Genomic DNA, 22,021 nt, shown 5'->3' with positions numbered 1-22,021 from the left:
ATGGTCGCAAGTTCCATTGAACTCTATTGGAACTTGCGACCATAGTTGGCTTTGGGAAACACACCCCTGGTCGGTCAAATGCCTGGAAGATGAGTTTATCTATATATCTACCTGTTGAGCCACTCGTGATCGACTATTTATGGCGCAAATTAGTTAAAATCTCCCTGAATCTAGAGCGAGCGCGCACACGAGAGAGAGATTGCACTCCAAAACGCGTAGAGAGACCCAAGCAGCCACCCCACCCCAAACAGTTCATTACATGTATCAACAAGTGAAAACCGTCCATAGTTGTGAAAACGTACTCGGTTACCTAACGTAACCTCGCAACGTAAGCCTGCGCACAAGCATGTGGGCAGATCATACACATTTTTAGACTGACAGAAGTCTAGACTGCAAGGCGGGAACTTCCATGTTATAGAATCTCACAAATGTAGACGGGGAGGCCCAGCCCGCCGCCATACAGATGTCGTGAATTGAAATTCCACTGGACCATGCCCACGACGAGGCCATGCCTCTTGTGGAATGAGCCCTGATGCCCAGAGGGCATTGCAGACCTTTTGACACATAAGCAGGAGCAATAGCGTCCACTATCCATCTGGATAGGGACTGTTTCGAGGCGGCGAGACCTTTGGCACGCCCAACAAACGAAACGAAAAGCTGTTCGGAGCGTCTGAAAGGGGCAGAGCGCGTAACGTAAGCTCTCAGTGCCCTAACGGGGCAGAGGCTGTCGCTGCTCTCGCTGTCGGATGCTGGCAGAGCCGACAGAGAAATGACCTGCGCTCTGAAGGGAGTGCCAATCACCTTTGGGACATAGCCATGTCTTGGTTTGAGGATGACTTTAGAGTCATTCGTACCAAACTCAAGGCACGCTGCGCTAACAGATAGCGCATGTAAGTCCCCCACACGTTTGACTGATGACAGAGCCAAAAGAAAAACGGTTTTGAGCGAGAGGTATTTTAGATTCACTGAATCTAATGGTTCAAAGGGATACATCTTTAGGGCCTCTAGGACCACGGAGAGATCCCAAATAGGAACCGAAGTGTGGGCGCGGTGGGTTCATTCTTCTGGCTCCTCTCAGGAAGCGGATGACCAGCTCGTTCCTTCCTAGCGACCGGCCTTGCTTCGACTCAGCGAAAGCTGCAACTGCCGCCACGTAAACTTTGAGTGTGGAAGGGGACCTGCCCTTATCCAACAGCTCTTGAAGGAAACCGAGCACATGCGAGACCTCACCCGTACGTGGGTCCAGATTTTTGTCGGTGCACCATTTGGAGAACACAGATCATTTAGACGCATAGAGCCTAAAGGAAGCTCTAGACGGCGTGATCGTGTTTATAACTCCTTCTGGCAGGACAACGGGTATCCATTGATCAACCATACGTGCAGAGACCAGTGCTCTGGATGGGGATGCCAGATCGAGCCGCGGGCTTGAGAGAGGAGGTCTCTCCTCACCGGAATCGGCCGTGCTAGTTCCGGGAACCATGTTTGGTTCTCCCATCGCGGGGCTATAAGGAGCACCGGGCTGCGCGATTCCCTGATTCTCTTGATTACCTGTGGTAACATTGAGATTGGAGGGAAGGCGTACAGCGGGCGGCTGGGCCAGAATTGGGCCAGCGCATCCTCGTTCTTTGAGAAGAACACTGGGCAATGAGCGTTGTCCTTTGACGCAAATAGGTTGACTTCCGCTCTGACAAAGAGGCGCCGTAACAACTGGACTGTTTGGGGGTGTAGAGACCACTCCCCGGGGGGGATATTGTCCCTGGACAGTCTGTCTATCGTTCAGGATCCCTGGTACATGCGTCGCTCTCAGCGAGCGCAGGAAGCACTGGGCCCAAACGAGGAGGCGTTCTGTCAGATCGCAGAGGCTCCTGGATCTGATACCGCCCTGACAGTTCACGTAGGACACAACGGACATGTTGTCCGAGCGGACTAGAACATGTTGGGACGGGAAGAAGCGCTTCAGCGCGTTCTCGACCGCCAGCATCTCCAGACAGTTTATGTGAAGGCGTCTCTCTCGGTCTGACCATAGGCCAAAGACCGGTCTGCCCTCGAAAAGGCCGCCCCAACCTGAGTTGGAGGCCTCTGTCGAGATGACCTTTCGGTGCGAAATCACTCCCGATCGTCACCCCCTGCTGGTACCAATCGGCCGCTAACCAGGGCTGCAGAGCTGAAATGCAGCTCTGAGACACTCTGATCCGCCTGTAGCCGCGCGTCCATGCTTGGCGAGGTACGCGGGAGTTCGACCAGCGTTGTAGTGGGCGCCGTAAGCCCAGCTAAAGCACTGCTGCAGCTGAGGCCATACAGCCCAGCATCCTCTGAAACATTTTCAGGGAGGCGGTTTTGCCCTTCTGGAAAGATGCGGCTAGGTATATATGGGATTAATATCCTGCCATGATTCAAAACTGAAAATAAAGTTCTGAAAGGTTGAAACTAAGTGTTCGAAAACTCAAAATCTTACAAAAAAAAGTTTTGCAAGATCGAAAAATAAGATTTGCAAGCTTGCAAAATGTAAAAAAATTAAAAATATCTCTGCAAACATTATGTTGTTTTTGAGATTTCCTTCTTCAGAACTGCAACATTTTTTTTACGATGTTGCGCAAACAATTTTTCAGAGTTTCACATTTGTCAGTGTTCTCCCACTGTATTAGTTTGTTTTCCAGGTTTGAAACCTTGTAAATGGTGATCTGAAAACTGGTGTGCGAATGTGTGAAAAAAAGTTTTGAAACTCTGAAAACAGACTTTTGCAGGCTTGCAAAGGGGTAAAAAAAATTAAATCTCTGCAAACATAATTTTGTTTTTGAGTTTTCCTTCTTCAGAAGTGCAACACTCTTTTTTACGGTGTTGTGCAATCATTTTTTCAGAGTTTCGAATTTGTCACTGTTCTCCCAGTGTATAGTTTGTTTTCCAGATTTCAAACCTTGTAAATGGTGATCTGAAAACTGGTGTGCGAATAGGTGAAAAAAAGTTTTGAAACTCTGAAAACTGAGGTTCGAAAGGGCGAAACTTATTACATTACATTACATGTGCACTCCTATTGCAGACTATTTTTTCAGAGCTGAGTTTACAACACCCACTTTGCGGAGATACGCCCACACAGTTGCGAGCTTGCGACTCACGTGATTTGTGGCAGCGTTGTCACGCAGTTCTGCTCTGAAACTCTGAAACTCAGACTGAGCGAAAATGAAGCTTCGCAACCTCGCAACTTAAAAAAAAGCCTGGAGGGAGGGCCTTCTGCTCTTGGCCAATGCTTTGCTGTCTGCTGACGTACAGTCCAATCACAAGTCGTATTTACTGGAAAGGTGGGATTGACCGACTGCTCCGCCAATGACGAAAGCGTATGGGATGAATATAATATATTCATGCATTCTAGAAACGGAGCAATGAATGCACGCGTTTCACCTGATCAAAAATTGCACATCTTGTTGCATGCACAAGTTCTGAGCTACATTAATACAAAATCGAGGTTTTGTATTAACAACTATATGGCTCTAGTTGTACAAAATGCTGCACATTCATGTGATTCTGGATTCTGCGCACACATTGAATTGTATTAGTTTAAATGTAGTGACGCACATTTATGAATTTGTCAAATAGATGTGTAGTTGTGCCCAAATCAATAATTAGCACCAGGCCTATTCATTTGTAGTTGTTTGTGTGTGGGTTGTGAAATGCTTAAAACCCGCGAAAAGAAAGTCTCAAAATCCAAATGAATCAAATGAGATCGACTCAGAAAAGACGTCAATGAATGCACGCGTGTCACCTGATCCACACATGCACGTCTTCTTTGTTGGATGCGCAAATTATGAAACACTAATACAAAAGAAAACATTTGTATTCACAAAAATGTCTCTATTTGTACACATTGCAAATCTTGTGTGATGTCCTACTCCTAAACTGCCGAGATAATCACACAAGCGTGCTAGACGTCCACTAATGACACGTCCGATACGCAAACGAATGACTCATTTTAACTCTTCACTTTAATGAATAGTTGAAACAACTGACCTGTCCAACACTGAACTCACGAGACCTCTGAATCGGTGTATAAAAAATCGGTAACACTTATAGATTAGTTAACATTTACTATCAACAAACTGCACTTCATTGTTAATATTAATGTAAATATTTAGAGAGTCTGTATAGGCCCACTATATGTGTTGTAGCCATTAAATAAGCGCATTTAGTTTCATTTTTGTTAAAATATTATAATGTTATTTTTTTCACATCTATGCTGATTATGAAAATTGAACAGCATGTGTAAGATGGATGCGCAATATATCGGAAGAAATGATGGGTCAGACATGATTTTGACCACTAAATTAAGTTTTGTTTTGTAGAAAGTCTTTCTTTAAAGTGAATTTCGTTTTGTATAAATTGTATCTTAATTTTAATCATTTTTTCATCAACCAATTGGATATATAATAAATAAGAAGCAAAAAGCTGACAATATGATCATGGAGGCACGGGCGCGATTGCATTGCATATGAGCTGGAGCATCTCATTATAAATTTTGCTCATTTAAATAATAGTGTGTGTGTGTGTGTGTGTGTGTGTGTATGTATATATATATATATATATATATATATATATATATATATATATATATATAATTGCGCAGCTCCCCCTGTCAATGATCTAGCACCCCCTCAGCACCTGCGTTAAAAATGATCTGGCGCCGCCCCTGAAAAGGCCTGTTGAAAGGCCTTTGGTTGTGGATAATAAAACATTTCTGCAACATTAATCAAGTTCATTGATAATTGTGCTTGCACGTGTTAATCATTTTGATACTATATTTTGATACAGCACTTTGGCCAACAGCTGTTTTTTTTAAATGTGCTCTATAAATAAATATGACTGACTATATTCATTCCATACGCTTTCGTCATTGGCGGAGCAGTCGGTCAATCCCACCTTTCCAGTAAATACGACTTGTGATTGGACTGTACGTCAGCAGACAGCAAAGCATTGGCCAAGAGCAGAAGGCCCTCCCTCCAGGCTTTTTTTTAAGTTGCGAGGTTGCGAAGCATCATTTTCGCTCAGTCTGAGTTTCAGAGTTTCAGAGCAGAACTGCGTGACAACGCTGCCACAAATCACGTGAGTCGCAAGCTCGCAACTGTGTGGGCGTATCTCCGCAAAGTGGGTGTTGTAAACTCAGCTCTGAAAAAATAGTCTGCAATAGGAGTGCACATGTAATGTAATGTAATAAGTTTCGCCCTTTCGAACCTCAGTTTTCAGAGTTTCAAAACTTTTTTTCACCTATTCGCACACCAGTTTTCAGATCACCATTTACAAGGTTTGAAATCTGGAAAACAAACTATACACTGGGAGAACAGTGACAAATTCGAAACTCTGAAAAAATGATTGCACAACACCGTAAAAAAGAGTGTTGCACTTCTGAAGAAGGAAAACTCAAAAACAAAATTATGTTTGCAGAGATTTAATTTTTTTTACCCCTTTGCAAGCCTGCAAAAGTCTGTTTTCAGAGTTTCAAAACTTTTTTTCACACATTCGCACACCAGTTTTCAGATCACCATTTACAAGGTTTCAAACCTGGAAAACAAACTAATACAGTGGGAGAACACTGACAAATGTGAAACTCTGAAAAATTGTTTGCGCAACATCGTAAAAAAAATGTTGCAGTTCTGAAGAAGGAAATCTCAAAAACAACATAATGTTTGCAGAGATATTTTTAATTTTTTTACATTTTGCAAGCTTGCAAATCTTATTTTTCGATCTTGCAAAACTTTTTTTTGTAAGATTTTGAGTTTTCGAACACTTAGTTTCAACCTTTCAGAACTTTATTTTCAGTTTTGAATCATGGCAGGATATTAATCCCATAGGTATAGAATACGGCGCATGCGCTCTGTCGACAGGCGAACCTTCATAGCCACAGAGTCCAGTTCCATTCCTAGAAAGGAGATTGACTAGTTGGGCAGTAATGAGCTCTTGGTCCAGTTGACCAGCGAGCGGCGCCGGAGGCGGTGTGTCTGTTAGTAAGCGTGAGCGCTTGTGAGCGGGCACGTGACTTACATTCATAGCCTGACAGATATGAGCGCCTGGACACGGCGGCTCGCTGACAGCAGCAGCTGGCTGTGTCACGTGAGACGTCCCGATTGCTACGAATGGGGAACGGTTTGGGAAAACATTGTGATGTGCGAGCGGCACCGAAGGTGGTGTGTCTGTTTGTAAGCATGAGCGGGCACGTGACTTACGCTCATAGACTGACTCATATGAGAGTGTTTTAGCCGTGTGACAGAGCGAGCAGAGGATGAGCGTGAACACAGTTGTGGGCCCGATACCTACATCTAACACTCAAGCGGCATTTGCCAGCTTTATGAGAGTGGGTTCTGCGAGCGTGAGAGACACGGAGGGTACAGTGCTTGTGTGTAGGGGTGAACACTGAGATGTGGGCACATTTTCTATACTTGAAACACCTTTTGAGATTTCTCTGGGCTGCCGTAAAAACGGCGGTTGTGTGCAGGCGAGCGGGTAACATTACCGACTCGTTGGCTGCCAAATACTCCACTGCAGTAGCCCTTTCCAAGGGGACTGACATGGCGAGATAGTTTGACGGCGGTCCGGCCACGGCTTTAAACAGTGCTTTCTGTACGTAAGAAAAACTGTCCGCGAGCTCAGAGAGGAGAGCCGGATAAATTTTATCTGCTGCCAGAGCCGGGATTTGAACACGGGTCTCTGGCACAAAAGCTTAGGGGCGGAGAAGGAGAGAGAAATGCTCGAGGGAGTCGTTCCGGCGAGCGTTTGAGTGCCACATCAGGCACCGGCAGTCTCTGTGCACGGCGCTTCTTCTTGCGCGGTCCAGCAGATGGCGGAGTGACAGCTTTGCCGTTAAGAGGTCTAGACGAGCCCGCAGGGTCGACATAGATAGCTCCTCACAGTGGACGCAGCCTCCCGGCGAAGTGCGAGGGCTGTGTGGTCTGGGCCCAGGCAGAGAGCGCAAATCACATGGCGGTCTCTGACGCTGAGCGGGGCTCGGCACGACATTCTGAAAAGAACGCTCGTGCTCTTTTAGAGAGATGTGTGTGTGTTGCAGCGGCGAGCACACACACACACAGTAAAATGCAATAAGCAGAAAAGGATATGTCGCCGGATAGCGTTGCTGGCACGGAAGGCTTGAAGGCGGCGAGAAGTCGACAGGCTTCCTCAGGCGCTTTCCTTTGCTTGCAGTCGCTGATTTCAACGGCGGCGGCTTCTCTCTAGATTCAGCAGTGCGAAGAGCTTCACTGAAGAGATGAAAATCAGGGAAGCAGCCTCCGAGCCCTGCTTTTATACGCTAAGCCACACCCACTTGAGCGGGCTGTGACGCGTAGTGGGCGTCACGCCAGGCTCACTGGTAGGCTGCTACAGTTACCGCAGAGCAGCCAATGAGCGCGCTAGACAGCCTGCTCCAGGTCTGCAGCTGCTGCACTGCGTTGACAAAGTTTACAAAATTAGGGATAATTTTGGCTTCAGTATCTCGAGAAAAGATGAACTTTACCCGTAGCGTAAGCTAAACTTACGCAATACGAGAGAACCTCACGTAAGAGAACTCCATAGTTGTGAGCTTCTGAAATATTACAGTACAAAAAGAGCACTATTGTAATACACTATTTTGATTTTATATACAATATTTAATTATTCATTCAGTTATTCAGCTTTTATATCTTCCGGTATGTTAACTGGCCAGGGCACTTTCACAGATTACGTTTATAATTAACCCTCCTTCAAGTTCTCTTGAAATGTGCTTGTTGAGTGTGTGCTTAATCAGGTCTTCCTGATCGCACCCCTCTACCTCACTCAATTCCATCTACTGCAGTGAGGTCCATGAATTCCATCATGGGAGAAGTAAGAGAAAGACAGGAAATTAAACAGGATAATTCCATAATGATACATCGGCTAAATCCTAATATTCTGCTGTACATGAAGCTGAAGTGGACCTCCAGCAATAAAATGCAGCAAACCTAAGCCATTACGAAAAAGACTGTTCCCACAGATGTTTAAATTATAAATTGTCCACCTCATACATTATGCATGCTTGATTAGACGGCACATGTTACAAATTATTCTTGCAAAGTAGCCCTTCTTCTGTTCTTCTGAATAGGTTTGACTGGAGCAAGCATGATATTTCATGCTGGGTAGAGATAATTGTTATGAAGCACACACAGACGTGTGTGCAGATGTTGGTTGGCATGCACCTGCTAATCTGCACATCTGCTGTACACCTCACCACATCACCTTTCTCATCCTGCCAGGAGTCTCTGTGTTAAGCTCTCAAAATGTCTGCCAAGTCCTGTTATTCTCCAGACCAGCAGCGCTTTTTAAATCTCGATAACTTTCCAGTGTTTGTTTGTTTTGTTCTCTTTTGTTTGCCGTTGTGTCTGCATATGCAGTCTGTCTATCTTCAGCAGTTGTTGTTTTGTCCATCACTTCATTTCTGAGTTGCTTTGATAGCAGCTGTGGTTGTATAAAATTTAATGAGAATATGAAAGCTCTTCTTATCATAGCTGAGGGCATGTGTTTTCCATTCTGTGTGTTACAAGTGCACTCTCAGGAGTTAGTACAAAGACTCCAGGTTCAATGTGCAATTTAGACACATGAAAGGGCACATCAGGGGAGAAGTGCTTCAAAGGTGGTGTTAAACAGAATGATAGAGGAAGAATATGTCATCTTCTCGTCTCATTGTGAGAAAAAGACTTTCTTCATTGGGCCATACTAGTCTCAAATTGCACGGCCACGGGTCGTCTACAGCCCGTTCATGGATTGCCCGATTGAATGCAAAACTGGAAAACACTTTTTCACTCTGGAAAGCTCTAATCTGATTGATGAATCACACATGGGGAAAAAAATTTACATTATGGCGGTAATTGCTGTTTCAATTAAAACATTATTGACAAAAACATGTTGAGAAAAAAAAATATTAGCCAAAAAAAAAATATTAGCAATGTATGACCTTCTGCTTTTGAAGAACATTTAGAAGGAATATGGCTGTTTCATATAATTCAATTGTATCCAATATTGTTGTGGATTTACCCATTTAAACTGCATGACCACCAGTAACCTAAAGTGCTAATTCACCCAAATGCATGTACACTACCGTTCAAAAGTTTTGAGTTGGTAGGATTTTTAAATATTTTTTAAAGTATCTCATGCTCACAAAGGCTACATGTATTCAATCACAAATACAGTAATAACAGAAATATTGTGACATATTATTGAAAGCAAAAACAACTGTTTTCTATTTTTTTTATATTTTAAAATGTAATTTATTCCTGTGATGTCAAAGCTGAATTTTCAGCATAATTACTTAAAACTTCAGTGTCACATGATCCTTCAGAAATCATTCCAAAATGGTGATTTATTGCTCAATAAATATTTCTAATGATAATTTTGAAAACTGTATTTTTGTGGAAACTGTGATGCATTTTTTTTCAGAATCCTTTGAGGAATAGCAATAGCATTTATTTGAAATATAATTTTTGTAACATTTTACATTGATCAATTTAAAAGTGTCCTGGATAAAAGTTAAACGTGATATTACAGCATGCAACTGCACAAAACAATGCAAATGCACAAGTGAACTTGAACTAAGTTACTCAGTAGTCAGAACGTGTAAGTCACATTGTGAATAAGCTCTTGCAGCAACAACGCACTAAAACATCAGTGCTCTAGTCTAAACCATGAGCAATGAGTTACTTAAGAAAAAAGAATTTACAACATTGTATTGCAAAAGTGAACTTATAATATTATTTCAGGAGCCTGGTTTTCACAAAGCATTTGTTAAATGCTAACATGAATATTTGGTATGTTATTTGCTAGGGGTGTGACGAGATCTCGTCTCGCGAGACTAAAATGTGACAAGATTTCTCGTGAAATTACAAATTAGCATAGAATATGCCACCGCTACATTCACATTACATTATGTGCTAACTACGTGAAATAGTAGTGGAATGTCACTTACCGGAAAAAAAGGAGCGAAGTACTGCTAGTCCTACAGTGTCGGTTAGTGCAGTTTATAGCAGAGCAACCCATGTTATGTACGACATTTCAATACAAATGTTCAGAAAAGATACAGAGGTGGTATGATGTGTTGTGTCAGATCATGGCCGAGACGTCAAATTTCAGGAATTCCACTCGACGCAGCCCGTTATCGGCTGTCAATCAAGCTGTCAATCAAAGTTAACCACGCCCTTATTTGTCATACATTTTATATCTAAATACGATCTAAACTAACGAGTTAGAAAAAAATTCACCCCCCTCACAGTTGTCAGGCACTCGGAACCTATCGAAAAATACAATAAAAGTCCATGGGACCAACCTGTAAAAACATGAATTTATGCTGTGAAAACGGACATTTTAACATGGGGTCTATGGATATTTGCTCCCTTTTGGGACCTCCCTCTAGCGGATTTTCAATGTATTGCAGTTTTTTGCACTTCCGGGTAGGCTTCATTTTTCAGATTAGAATGTTGCCGCTTGTTTCTCTCATAGACAGTAAAAGAAATGGACAGAGCGATCTCATTGGAACTCAGTTGAGACAGTTGAAGCCCACTTTTAGCGATTTTTGAGAACTTCCGTTCCTGACGCGCAGACTCAGACCGACTCAAACTAAGCTTGATGACGTGAGCAACCTGTCTGACAGACGTTAATCTTCTAGTAGCTGTGCGTGAAAACTGCCAACGTTAATCTTGCAGAGACGGGGAACTTGAGCAAAGAGTTCTTTGGCGTGAGTGAGCAGGAGTAAGAATTCCGTTGCTTTTATGGACTCATTATCTATGGGCTTCTCCCTTGACGGGACGTCCCCCCGATTGCCTGCGAGCTTCTCCTCCTGTCTGTACGGTAACTTCTGTACAGCGCGACAGAGAGTCGAGTGGTTATGACGCAATCGTTAGCCTATTTTTACTAAATCTGTTTCTACGGGGCCATAGTGTAACATAGAAGGTAATGGAGCCCTTTATACATTGTCGTGTTTCTTTAGAAATAAATAATGGACAAATGGAGTCTTTAAACGCCTCAGATGTAAAGTTATTCGCTGTCAAAGTGACGCAAAAATGAATGGGAGTCAATGGAAATGCTAACGCAAGTGAAGTTCTGCTACAACATGGCGGCACCCGGCCGGCTTCAACTTCCGGTCGATGGATTACCCCCTTGGTTTCTCTCTACCCAGCCTTTTCCGAACTCACCGCCTTAACCCCATAACTGCCGGTGCAAAATAAAACAGCAATTTCACAATTATAAAGAGTCTGTGCGCTACAGTATGGTTGCACTTGAACTTATTGTTTGCACTTAATAAGACTAAGAGAAAAACTGTTATTTATTTTTGTTATTTATACTGTTTTTATTTCTATTTTCAATTTGTGGAAAGGAGTTCAATTATGAGGTCACAGACTCAATCAGTTCTGGAAGCTCATAAATGTACAGTAAGGTCTGAAGTGACTCATGTGAAGTTCTCAGTCAGTTCTCAAGGGGTTTATCCTAATAATAAAAAATACAGTTGAGTTAGTGGCAAAACTTTTTACAGTGATTGTATATTGTTGTCTTTCAATGCATTTGATAATTCATACTCAAAAGTAGAACTGAAATGACATTCACTAGAAGATTATTAGTTAAAACATTTCAAAATGCACCTGCAGACAATTTTTCCAGTCATGAACTTTGTCATTGAGGATTTCTATAAAATATTGTGCAAAAATCTCGTCTCGTCTCGTTCTCATGAACCCAATCTCGTGTCTAGTCTCATCTCGTGAGATAAGTGTCTCGTCACACCCCTATTATTTCCTTTAATTCAAATTAAAAGCCATTTTATTTAAATGAATGATAACCACATAATGAAATATTGAATAGATTTAAAGGAGTTTTGGTAACACTTTATTTTACAGTGTCCTTGTTGCACGTGTTACATGTAGTTACTATAGTAAACTGTGTTTGGTCTATAACTAAACTGGTGTTTTGTCTATAACTAAACCAAACCCTCATCCTAACCCTTACCCTGTAGTAAATACATGTAGTTAATTATTACTCTGTACTTAAATGTATAATTACACTGTAACACGGACACCTTAAAATAAAGTTTGACCGGATTTGTTTTAACAAAAGACAAAATGACCTAAATGATATCTGTGTAAAAATGAACACTGGCTACTATTCCACTGTTGTTATACAACGACATCTAGGTAACAGCAATGGTACATTAATGTGCAGACCACAGACTTACCCTGCAGCAGTGACGTTGCGGTCGTGACTGTCTCAGGGACACCATCTTTGCTATAAATGGACTGCATGAACTCTGGAACACAGTCATTCTCGTCTGTGATGATCACTCGCACCTGTGAGAAACAAGTGAAAAGGAAGACGGAAGGCACAAAAATAGAAAGGTGAGAATTGTTAACAGAACAATTGGGCAGATCATAATATCTTGATTTATGAATTACAATCAGGGAGAAAGTTAGCACATCACTGTGACTTGTCCCCAGTGTTTCCCAGAGTCAAGAGGGCTGCTGTTTCAAAAACGCCTTGCCAAAAAAAGCTATTTTTAAAGGATTAGTTCACTTTTAAAAAAACTTTTGCTGATAATTTACTCACCCCCATGTCATCCAAAATGTCCATGTCTTTCTTTCCTCAGTCGAAAAGAAATTAAGGTTTTTGATGAAAACATTCCAGGATTTTTCTCCATATAATGCACTTTGCTGGGCAGCAAACGGTTCAAGGTCCAAAAGACAGTTTCAGTGCAAACTGCAAACTGTTCAAATGGCTTTAAACGACACCAGACGATGAATAAGGGTCTTATCAAGCGAAACGAACAAGCGAAGCGAAACGAACAATTTGTTCATTTCGTTCGTTAAATGAACGAATTGACTCGGAAAAAGATTAGTTCATTTTGATGAACGAGTTCGAACAGGAGAGTCACACAGAACAGAGCAAAGCGAGCATTTGAGCTTACAAAACTTAAACTTTGTTATTTCTTTTTTAAATGAGCGATCGTTTCGCTTGATAAGACCCTTATTCATCGTCTGGTGTCGTTTAAAGCCATTTGAACAGTTTGCAGTTTGCACTGAAACTGTCTTTTGGACCTTGAACCGTTTGCTGCCCAGCAAAGTGCATTATATGGAGAAAAATCCTGGAATGTTTTCATCAAAAACCTTAATTTCTTTTCGACTGAAGAAAGAAAGACATGGACATTTTGGTTGACATGGGGGTGAGTAAATTATCAGCAAAAGTTGTTTTAAAAGTGAACTAATCCTTTAACAAGCATAAAAGGCCATATACTACCACTCTTTATAACCATCATCCTGTTTAATCTTGGCACTTTCTTACTGCAAATTATTTGGTGTCAAGAAGTTATGAAGTTTAGAAGTTTACTACAGCATCTGTGCCTGAAAATGCAGTTTTGAAGTAGTGAATAATCAAAACACAAAAGGACAAATGTCCTACAATATCACATGGGCATGCCATAGCTCTTTCTCAATTTGTTCCAAAAGCATCAGGGAAGCTGAAAGAGGCACCTAATGCCTCCCATAAGACTGAATTAAGCTGAAAGTTGCTGTCTGGAGGAGGAAAAACACTGTTTGAGTGCTTTTTCCCCTGACACTGTTGCTAAAGCTTCCTGGCAGTTGCTAAGTGACTAATAGGACTAATAACCTATTCACTTCAATTTCAGAGTCTGGAAATAGACATCTAGTCAGAAATGGTCAAAATTGTGACAACAGTTCACAGTCTACAATGTTACTCATATATCTAACTCTAACAGAGACCATAACCCAAAAATCACATAAAATGAAATGCCTCCATAAAAGACTGAATCAAAAAGAACAAGACAGAAGGATCCCAGAGGGAAAGATTTTGGATCTCAGTAACTGTCCAGACCCCTTTTTTATAAATGAGTAAAAGACAATGCTTAGTTTTTCCTTTGTTAGTAAAACTAACGATAACTAAATACATTGTATCAGAAAAGAGACCTGATATGGCTGATGCAGGAAAGCAAGAAATCAGCATATTAGAATGATTTCTGAAGGATGTGTCACTGAAGACTGGATAATGATGCTGAAAATTCACCATCACAGGCATGAATTACATATTAAAATAGAAAACAGTTCGCCTAATTTTAATAATATGTCACAAAATAAATATAATATAAATATAAATATGATAAAATCTTGGTGAGGAGAAGAAACTTCTTTCAAAAACATCAAGAAATCTTACCGACCACACAATTTACATTATTTAAATTCAGATCGATTCACTAATGAACCAAACTGTCTTGTGAAATGACTGATTCATTGAAATAAACAGACTCACTCACAAATAACATCACTATGGAATGCAAGCAAGTTTTATTCTACACAAATATTTTTAGGCAATATTTTTATAGCAGATATCATAAAACAAAATGTATATATACACTCACCTAAAGGATTATTAGGAACACCATACTAATACTGTGTTTGACCCCCTTTCGCCTTCAGAACTGCCTTAATTCTACGTGGCAATGATTCAACAAGGTGCTGAAAGCATTCTTTAGAAATGTTGGCCCATATTGATAGGATAGCATCTTGCAGTTGATGGAGATTTGTGGGATGCACATCCAGGGCACGAAGCTCCCGTTCCACCACATCCCAAAGATGCTCTATTGGGTTGAGATCTGGTGACTGTGGGGGCCATTTTAGTACAGTGAACTCATTGTCATGTTCAAGAAACCAATTTGAAATGATTCAAGCTTTGTGACATGGTGCATTATCCTGCTGGAAGTAGCCATCAGAGGATGGGTACATGGTGGCCATAAAGGGATGGACATGGTCAGAAACAATGCTCAGGTAGGCCGTGGCATTTAAACGATGCCCAATTGGCAGTAAGGGGCCTAAAGTGTGCCAAGAAAACATCCCCCACACCATTACACCACCACCACCACCAGCCTGCACAGTGGTAACAAGGCATGATGGATCCATGTTCTCATTCTGTTTACGCCAAATACTGACTCCACCATCTGAATGTCTCAACAGAAATCGAGACTTATCAGACCAGGCAACATTTTTCCAGTCTTCAACTGTCCAATTTTGGTGAGCTCTTGCAAATTGTAGCCTCTTTTTCCTATTTGTAGTGGAGATGAGTGGTACCCGGTGGGGTCTTCTGCTGTTGTAGCCCATCCGCCTCAAGGTTGTGTGTGTTGTGGCTTCACAAATGCTTTGCTGCATACCTCGGTTGTATCGAGTGGTTATTTCAGTCAAAGTTGCTCTTCTATCAGCTTGAATCAGTCAGCCCATTTTCCTCTGACCTCTAGCATCAACAAGGCACTTTCGCCCACAGGACTGCCGCATACTGGATGTTTTTCCCTTTTCACACCATTCTTTGTAAACCCTAGAAATGGTTGTGCGTGAAAATCCCAGTAACTGAGCAGATTGTGAAATACTCAAATACGTACAACCATGCCACGCTCAAAATTGCTTAAATCACCTTTCTTTCCCATTCTGACATTCAGTTTGGAGTTCAGGAGATTGTCGTGACCAGGACCACACCCCTAAATGCATTGAAGCAACTGCCATGTGATTGGTTGATTAGATAATTGCATTAATGAGAAATTGAACAGGTGTTCCTAATAATCCTTTAGGTGAGTGTATATATATATATATATATATATATATATATATAGAGAGAGAGAGAGAGAGAGAGAGAGAGAGAGAGAGAGAGAGAGAGAGAGAGAGAGAGAGAGAGAGAGAGAGAGAGATAGATATAACTTATCTACCATATTTCCATGACTTTTTCATATTTTCCATAACTGTAAGAACCATAATAAAGGTGACTGAATGGGCCATAATTATTGATTCAAAACCCTGTTCATTTTGCACATTGTTAATGATGTCATTTTAAACCGTGTTTTGTTTAGTTTGTTGAAACAGGTGCTTTAACAGAGTTAAAAGTGTTTGGGGTCTCCAGAAACTGAGATGTGAGAAGAGTTACAGAGTGATTTCAGGGTGACAGATGGGCTGCTGTGTGGCTGAACGCAGGGGATGCAACAGGAAAATGTATCTCTGGACTATGTCTCACTGGACTTTTGAAGTCAAGAGAGTGTCTGTCAGTCTTGTAGAGCTTTTTTTTTCTTTTTCTCTTTTGTCTACATGCCCTCTTGCTCCCCATCTGCTGTTAGACACACTGTGCCATGCACTGTTTTGTAACATTCCCAAGCTAATAGCTAATAGCTAATAGCTGGGATTTTGGCTGGCCTGCCTCAGGCCAGGACAGATATATGGATCACTGAGCAGCCAAATCAAGTCGTGATGAGGCGAGACTACATCCTCCAGAGGAATAATACTGTATGAGGCATGAATGGGACTGCTGGGTATCTCTTTGATTTCAGGTAAATTGTTGCCCTTACATTTCCCACAGTGCCACAACCTCTCCATACAAGTGACCATAATTTCAATGGAAGGCATAAGAAATATGAATAGTATCATCAAAATGTGTCTTAAAGGACAACTGGAAATTATGTGCACACTGAAATAAGTGCACTCTACTACTTCTGATGAGACCCTTTCTCTTTCTTTCTTTCTTTCTTTCTCTCTTTACATGCAATAATTCTACATAGACACAAATTGACCTCAACACTTTACGCACAAAACTCAACCACAGTGAAAATCAACAAATAATGATGTAAAATGATGGGTTCTTAACATCACCAAACAACAGCTAACAGTTATGATAAAAAAACTGCTAGAGCAACATAAATAAAGCCAGCAAGTAGTAAAACAATAAGATTATAACACACAAACCACATAATTTATTCATGTTGCAATGCTGGGATTTGTTTCTTCAGACAACTGTATTTGGCTAGTTGGGACAACATTTATGGGAATTATGTTGGTCTTACATGCATTTTTACAGAGATTCTAGCTATCTTTTAGAGCATATACTGTACATTTTTTGCATAAATAAAAAATGACTGGATGGAGAGCTAAAAGCATACAAATCTCTGAAATCATGCTCTTATACAGTATTTCTGTGGATGAGTGAATGACGTGAATCATTTACCTTCATACTATCAGTTATGATGAAGAATCAAAACCGTTATTATGGCATCTTTAATCGTTTCCCCATACATTTGATTCACTGCTTTTTATTTTATTTATTTTTTTATTATTGATTTCTTGTTGCTATACAACCACCTTGAGCAACTTATTGAGACTGTGAAATAAATAAGATATTGAATAAAGGTTATATTTCTGCTAACTTCAAAAATCCCATATATTACCCATTCAATTTTATTCTGAAAGAAATAAAGTTAGTCTTGTGAACCAAGAGATAATGAATCATTTTCTAGTGAACTCTAAACTAGCCTGGGTTTCCCCATACTGCATTTGCGCAGCGTGATTTTATGAACTTATTCATTATAGTTACAAAACAACACATTAGCATAATCATTTTATGATTTAAAGAGAGTTGATTGTTTGGGCTCTGAGAAAATGGGCAGAGTTAGCCTGGTTAAAACCAGACCATTCTCAGTTGTAACTGAGTTATGGTATGGCAAAGCGTTATAGACAAATCCTTTCCAGAGGGGCGTCACCAACGGACGTCGCGGATAGACCTAAACCCAATCAGAGCGATGAAGGAGATGACGTATGCAGAGTGGTGGAGAAACATCTCCGAGTTTTGTTCTTTGCTCGGTTTTTAACAAAAAGGAAACGTTCAAATCGCTTAAAACAGACACGATAGCTGATTCGAACGAGTGATGTTCGACGGCGGCATCCATCTTTGTGATGTAGGCTACAAAATCTGCTTCAAAATCCCAGTGCTGTCGTCATCGTGTAAAGCCCGCCCCAACGTTTCTGATTGGTGCCTCGATTTCGGCGGATTGGAAATGAGCTTGAATGAGCTCTTTGCCAGACTAACTTTCAGAGCAAATCTAAATTTGCCGGAAGTTGTCTGGGTTTTCCCAGGCTAGGGCAGAGTGTGTGTGTGTAAAAATCTTAAATCTGGACCCTGTCCCAGTCTGACTGTGCACCTGCAGCACTCACCTCAGCAGCACTACTGAGACTGTCCTGGTTCTCACTGGCCCTCACCAGCAGCAGGTAGCGGTGCTGGTCGCTCTCATAGTCTATAGTACGGGTCAGTCCGATCTCCCCTGTCTCTGGCTGGATGCTGAAAAGACTGCTGGGATTGATGAGCAGGCTGTACGTTACTGGCTGTTTTTGGAAGGACACTGCTGGAGTGACTAGGAAGCTGGATGAAAAAGAGAGAGAGAGACAACCTGATTGACTATAATCCTGATTATGATGTTCTATAAGCGAGCAAACAACTGGAAAAGAAAGAAGAATGGGTTACCAAGGTAAAGTTAGAAGTGCACCAAAGACTTTTGAGCTAATTTGGACATCTGTGGAATATAAGTTTCAATCAAACCAACTTCCAAGGTGAAAGCAGTATATCTTCAACAACATTAAGCTATAAGCACAGAGAAAATGACTGCAGGTGTGGAGGATTGTTTGTTGAGGGAATAATGTAAAGATAAATGGTACAGCAGGGAAAATATTCATCTCGGGCTCATTGATTGTGTGTAAATGCCGAACAAACAAGTCACAGTTTTGTCAATTGTAAAACAAAGCATCAAATAACACAGTTTTGTGCTGGTTATCAAATACGTAGGGAGCAAAATAAAATGATACCGGAAGAAAGCAAGCGGAAATTGAAAGGAATTTCTCCTAATTTCCAATATCCAGATATCTCTCACTCAGAACAGTTTCCTGCTGATGCTAAAAAAAAATCCTCGGTTTTTATTTTCATCGAAGGTGCATCTGCCTTACTGATCACTGTTATTATCACTTTATTTCTCAATGTTGTTTAATCACTAGGTCAAATCATGACAAATACTCAGACTTCAGCGGCCAGGAAAACAAAACAGAGCAATTAAAGTGTATCAATGCAATTTTATGACATTTTAAGCATTATCAATGAAGGAAAAACTCATGAATATTTACAAACATAGTGAGCAGTAAGAAATGATAATAGCTGATGGTAACTCTTAATGATAATTATAATTAATGAAAAGCATTGATTAATCTAGTGGGATAATGTTAATTTCTTGCATCTGAACTATGAAGAGTTCAGATGCAAAAGCCTCTAAGTGCCATCTGAAATTTTCTTCTAGAATGATCATTTTTATCAAGCTTGTTTATTTAAGTTCAATAATTTCACTTAAATGACAATTAATAGGTAATTTTCATAGCCATTTAAGTGAAATTACTGAACTTAAATATACGAGCTTGATAAAAATGATCATTCTAGAAGAAAATTTCAGATGGCACTTAGAGGCTTTTGCATCTGAACTCTTCATATACTAATACATTTCAATGTACATTTCATGGGGTTTTATGTGTATTTTACATAAAATGTGGTTCAACCACATGTACTACTTTTGACAATAAAACGTACATAGTTGTAATCGAAATTATTCAACCCTCATTGCAAATCAGGTTTATTGGAACAATTTACAGAATTTTAGCGGCTTGCAATGAACAAATCAAACAAAAGTAATTGAAATAGCTCGACACAACAAATGTTTTAAGTGGTTTCCCCAAATTCAACTGAAAATGCAACTTTTAATGACTTCTGCAGTCTCCAAATTATTCAACCCCCTGAATAGAATCCCTCACAACAGCACAAATCTAGAAAACAGGTGTTGTCTCAAGCACACCTGATGCAACTAATCAAGGGCTTCATTAGTTGCACCAGGTGTGCTTGTGCTAGAACACATGAAACAATTATTATAAATCATGCAATATTTATTTTGTTTGCTGAGGGACAACAAATAATTTATCAATATGCTTATCAAAAAATGTTTATAAAATACAACAGAAAATTTATCATGTAAGTACTTTTTATTTGTGCGCTGAAATCCAAGTCTTCAGAATCTATATGACTTATTTTTGTGAGGAACAGACCCAAACTGAAGTTTTTTAATCAATGATCCTCAGTATCAAGCATAGTCCCACAATCTTTACAAATTCAAAATGTGTTGCCTCAAGACATTACAACAAATGTTTTACATTACTGATATCAATATCAATATCCGCTCATTGACTCGCATCTGAAACTTCTTGACTTGCAAATGTCCTGTAATAATGTAGGGACCCACTCGTTATACATAAATCACTTAACAGTTCATGTTTTGCTTACAAATATGATTTAGTTTTAATCCAAATAATGCATTTGTACTGAGTGAACGATCAGCAATCAAGAGCATGCAACAGAAGTCCCTCCCCCCATCTCTCTCCCGTCAGTTAAGGTTAGTAATGCATGCCTCTTTACTTTCTTTGCCATTTACATATCCAACCGAACTACAAGCTTTCTACTGTGAAAAAGGGATTGACCTCGACAAGCTCGCGCATCTGTGCCACTGCGCGCTCAATCCACTGTGCGTTTTTCGCTTATCAGCTCGCGCACCACAGCTATATAGGCGTTACTATATTTTGTTTAATATTTCACTAATTAGACACATTTACTTCATAGAGAGCCTTTTCTTTTATCGCAGTTATACTTTCTGTTGTCAGTGTTTCTTTGTCTGGACACAAAAACTGTACACCCGGTGAGTGTTATCGGTTCATCCCAAAAAATAGCTAATAGCCTATATAATATGGCATATTTTATAGTAAAGTTATTAATGTTTTTATATGTCTATGTGTTGTTTTTAATGTGCTTTAAGACAAATCATCTGCAAAGTCATAAGTCAACACCATTGCTGAGTATGTTCTCCTTAAAACTGCAGTGAAAAAAGAGTCTCAAAAACATGGTTTGAAATTGCCAGCGTTTCTTACGCCACTTACTACCTTGTAACCAATCCCGTCAATGTGCTGGTGGGCTTTAGCATATCATTAACTCACGTAGAACATTTTTCTCACGAGATGCAAGGTTATCCCGGTATATTTTTCTGTTGATATGAAAAATCAGTACATTTAGCAATATAGCCGGTGAATTAGGCATATGATGTATATTAGAATGTTATGATGAAAAATAAGCCTTTCTCCACTGACATTCTGAGTTGGTCAGCGGTCAGACTCTGAGATGGCGAACGGGAACATAGTTTGTGTAACATTACCAACACATTATTAGCTGTTTGATAACATAGTCAAGCAAAAGGCTAATCATATTATTTACCGTTATGCGTCCGACGTTGTAGAGAGCGATACATAAAACGCATTACCATTCTGAAACATCGACTTGCAGACAACCATGTATGAGTGAGTGAAGGCGGGGCTCATTTGCATACTAATGGATCGACAAAATCTAAATGGAGCAAGGGTGTAGAGTTACATTCAAGCAATTTTAAGGTATGAATAAATTATTTTATTCACTGGAAAAACAGTTTAAATACGGTATGTAATTCTGTCAGGACCACTTTCATCAAATACGATTGACAATTAGCAGACAGTTTGGATTGGAGGTATGGTTCCCTTCTGGGCGAGAACTCCCTGCGCATCCATGCAGCCTAGCATGGATAAGAGAAGGGAGAGCAGCAATAACCCCCTTAGGGTAAACTGAACAGAACCAACATGAATGTATGCCGATATCATTCATTCAAGATTTTAAAGTAAAACATAATTCGAGAATTTATTCTGATTCAAAGGGAATCGGAATGCCAAATCCTGACTGGGCGAGAGGAGGAGCTGGGGATGGAGGAGGGTAATTAGCTCCTGAGAAACACGATAGCTCCTGATAATACTGAAGGAGCTTATATATGTTTACAGTGATAGGAGTCGTATTCCTACAGGTAGACGTGGATCAGCTGAGAGTCAGCTGATGCGAGCTTAACTAACGTGACCTGTCAGAACTGACGCTACGCTTGGTTATCAAAAGATGAGTTTTGAGGGATACAATTATTACAGGGGGACTTTAACATCTAACTCAAACCTTGAAGAAAGAAATGACACTCCTCAACATGCATTTCTCAAAAAAAGAAAAAACTGTCTGTTAAATTATATCATTTATTTATGGGAGCTTTTCATCTTGATACATTCAGACCAAATAGAAATAAAGGCAAAATTATGATAAT

General features: G+C 40.4%; 1 protein-coding gene across 3 annotated transcripts in view; it reads right to left on the bottom strand.

Annotated features, from left to right (window-relative positions):
* si:ch211-186j3.6 (neural-cadherin) overlaps window positions 1-22,021 on the bottom strand; it is a 380,887-nt gene that overhangs the window by 177,398 nt on the left and 181,468 nt on the right. For all 3 annotated transcript variants that reach the window (XM_056242529.1, XM_056242538.1, XM_056242521.1), the window contains exons 4-5: window positions 17,994-18,198; window positions 12,206-12,317 (exon numbers count right to left, since the gene is read on the bottom strand). In XM_056242529.1, coding sequence (XP_056098504.1) covers window positions 12,206-12,317; window positions 17,994-18,198 — 317 coding nt within the window. The remainder of the gene's footprint in view (window positions 1-12,205; window positions 12,318-17,993; window positions 18,199-22,021) is intronic.

Source organism: Rhinichthys klamathensis, unplaced genomic scaffold, assembly GCF_029890125.1.
Source record: "Rhinichthys klamathensis goyatoka isolate OS25496 unplaced genomic scaffold, OSU_Roscu_1.1 h1tg000022l_1, whole genome shotgun sequence".
NCBI classification, from domain to species: domain Eukaryota; kingdom Metazoa; phylum Chordata; class Actinopteri; order Cypriniformes; family Leuciscidae; genus Rhinichthys; species Rhinichthys klamathensis.
This window is presented reverse-complemented; position numbering and strand designations above follow the sequence as displayed.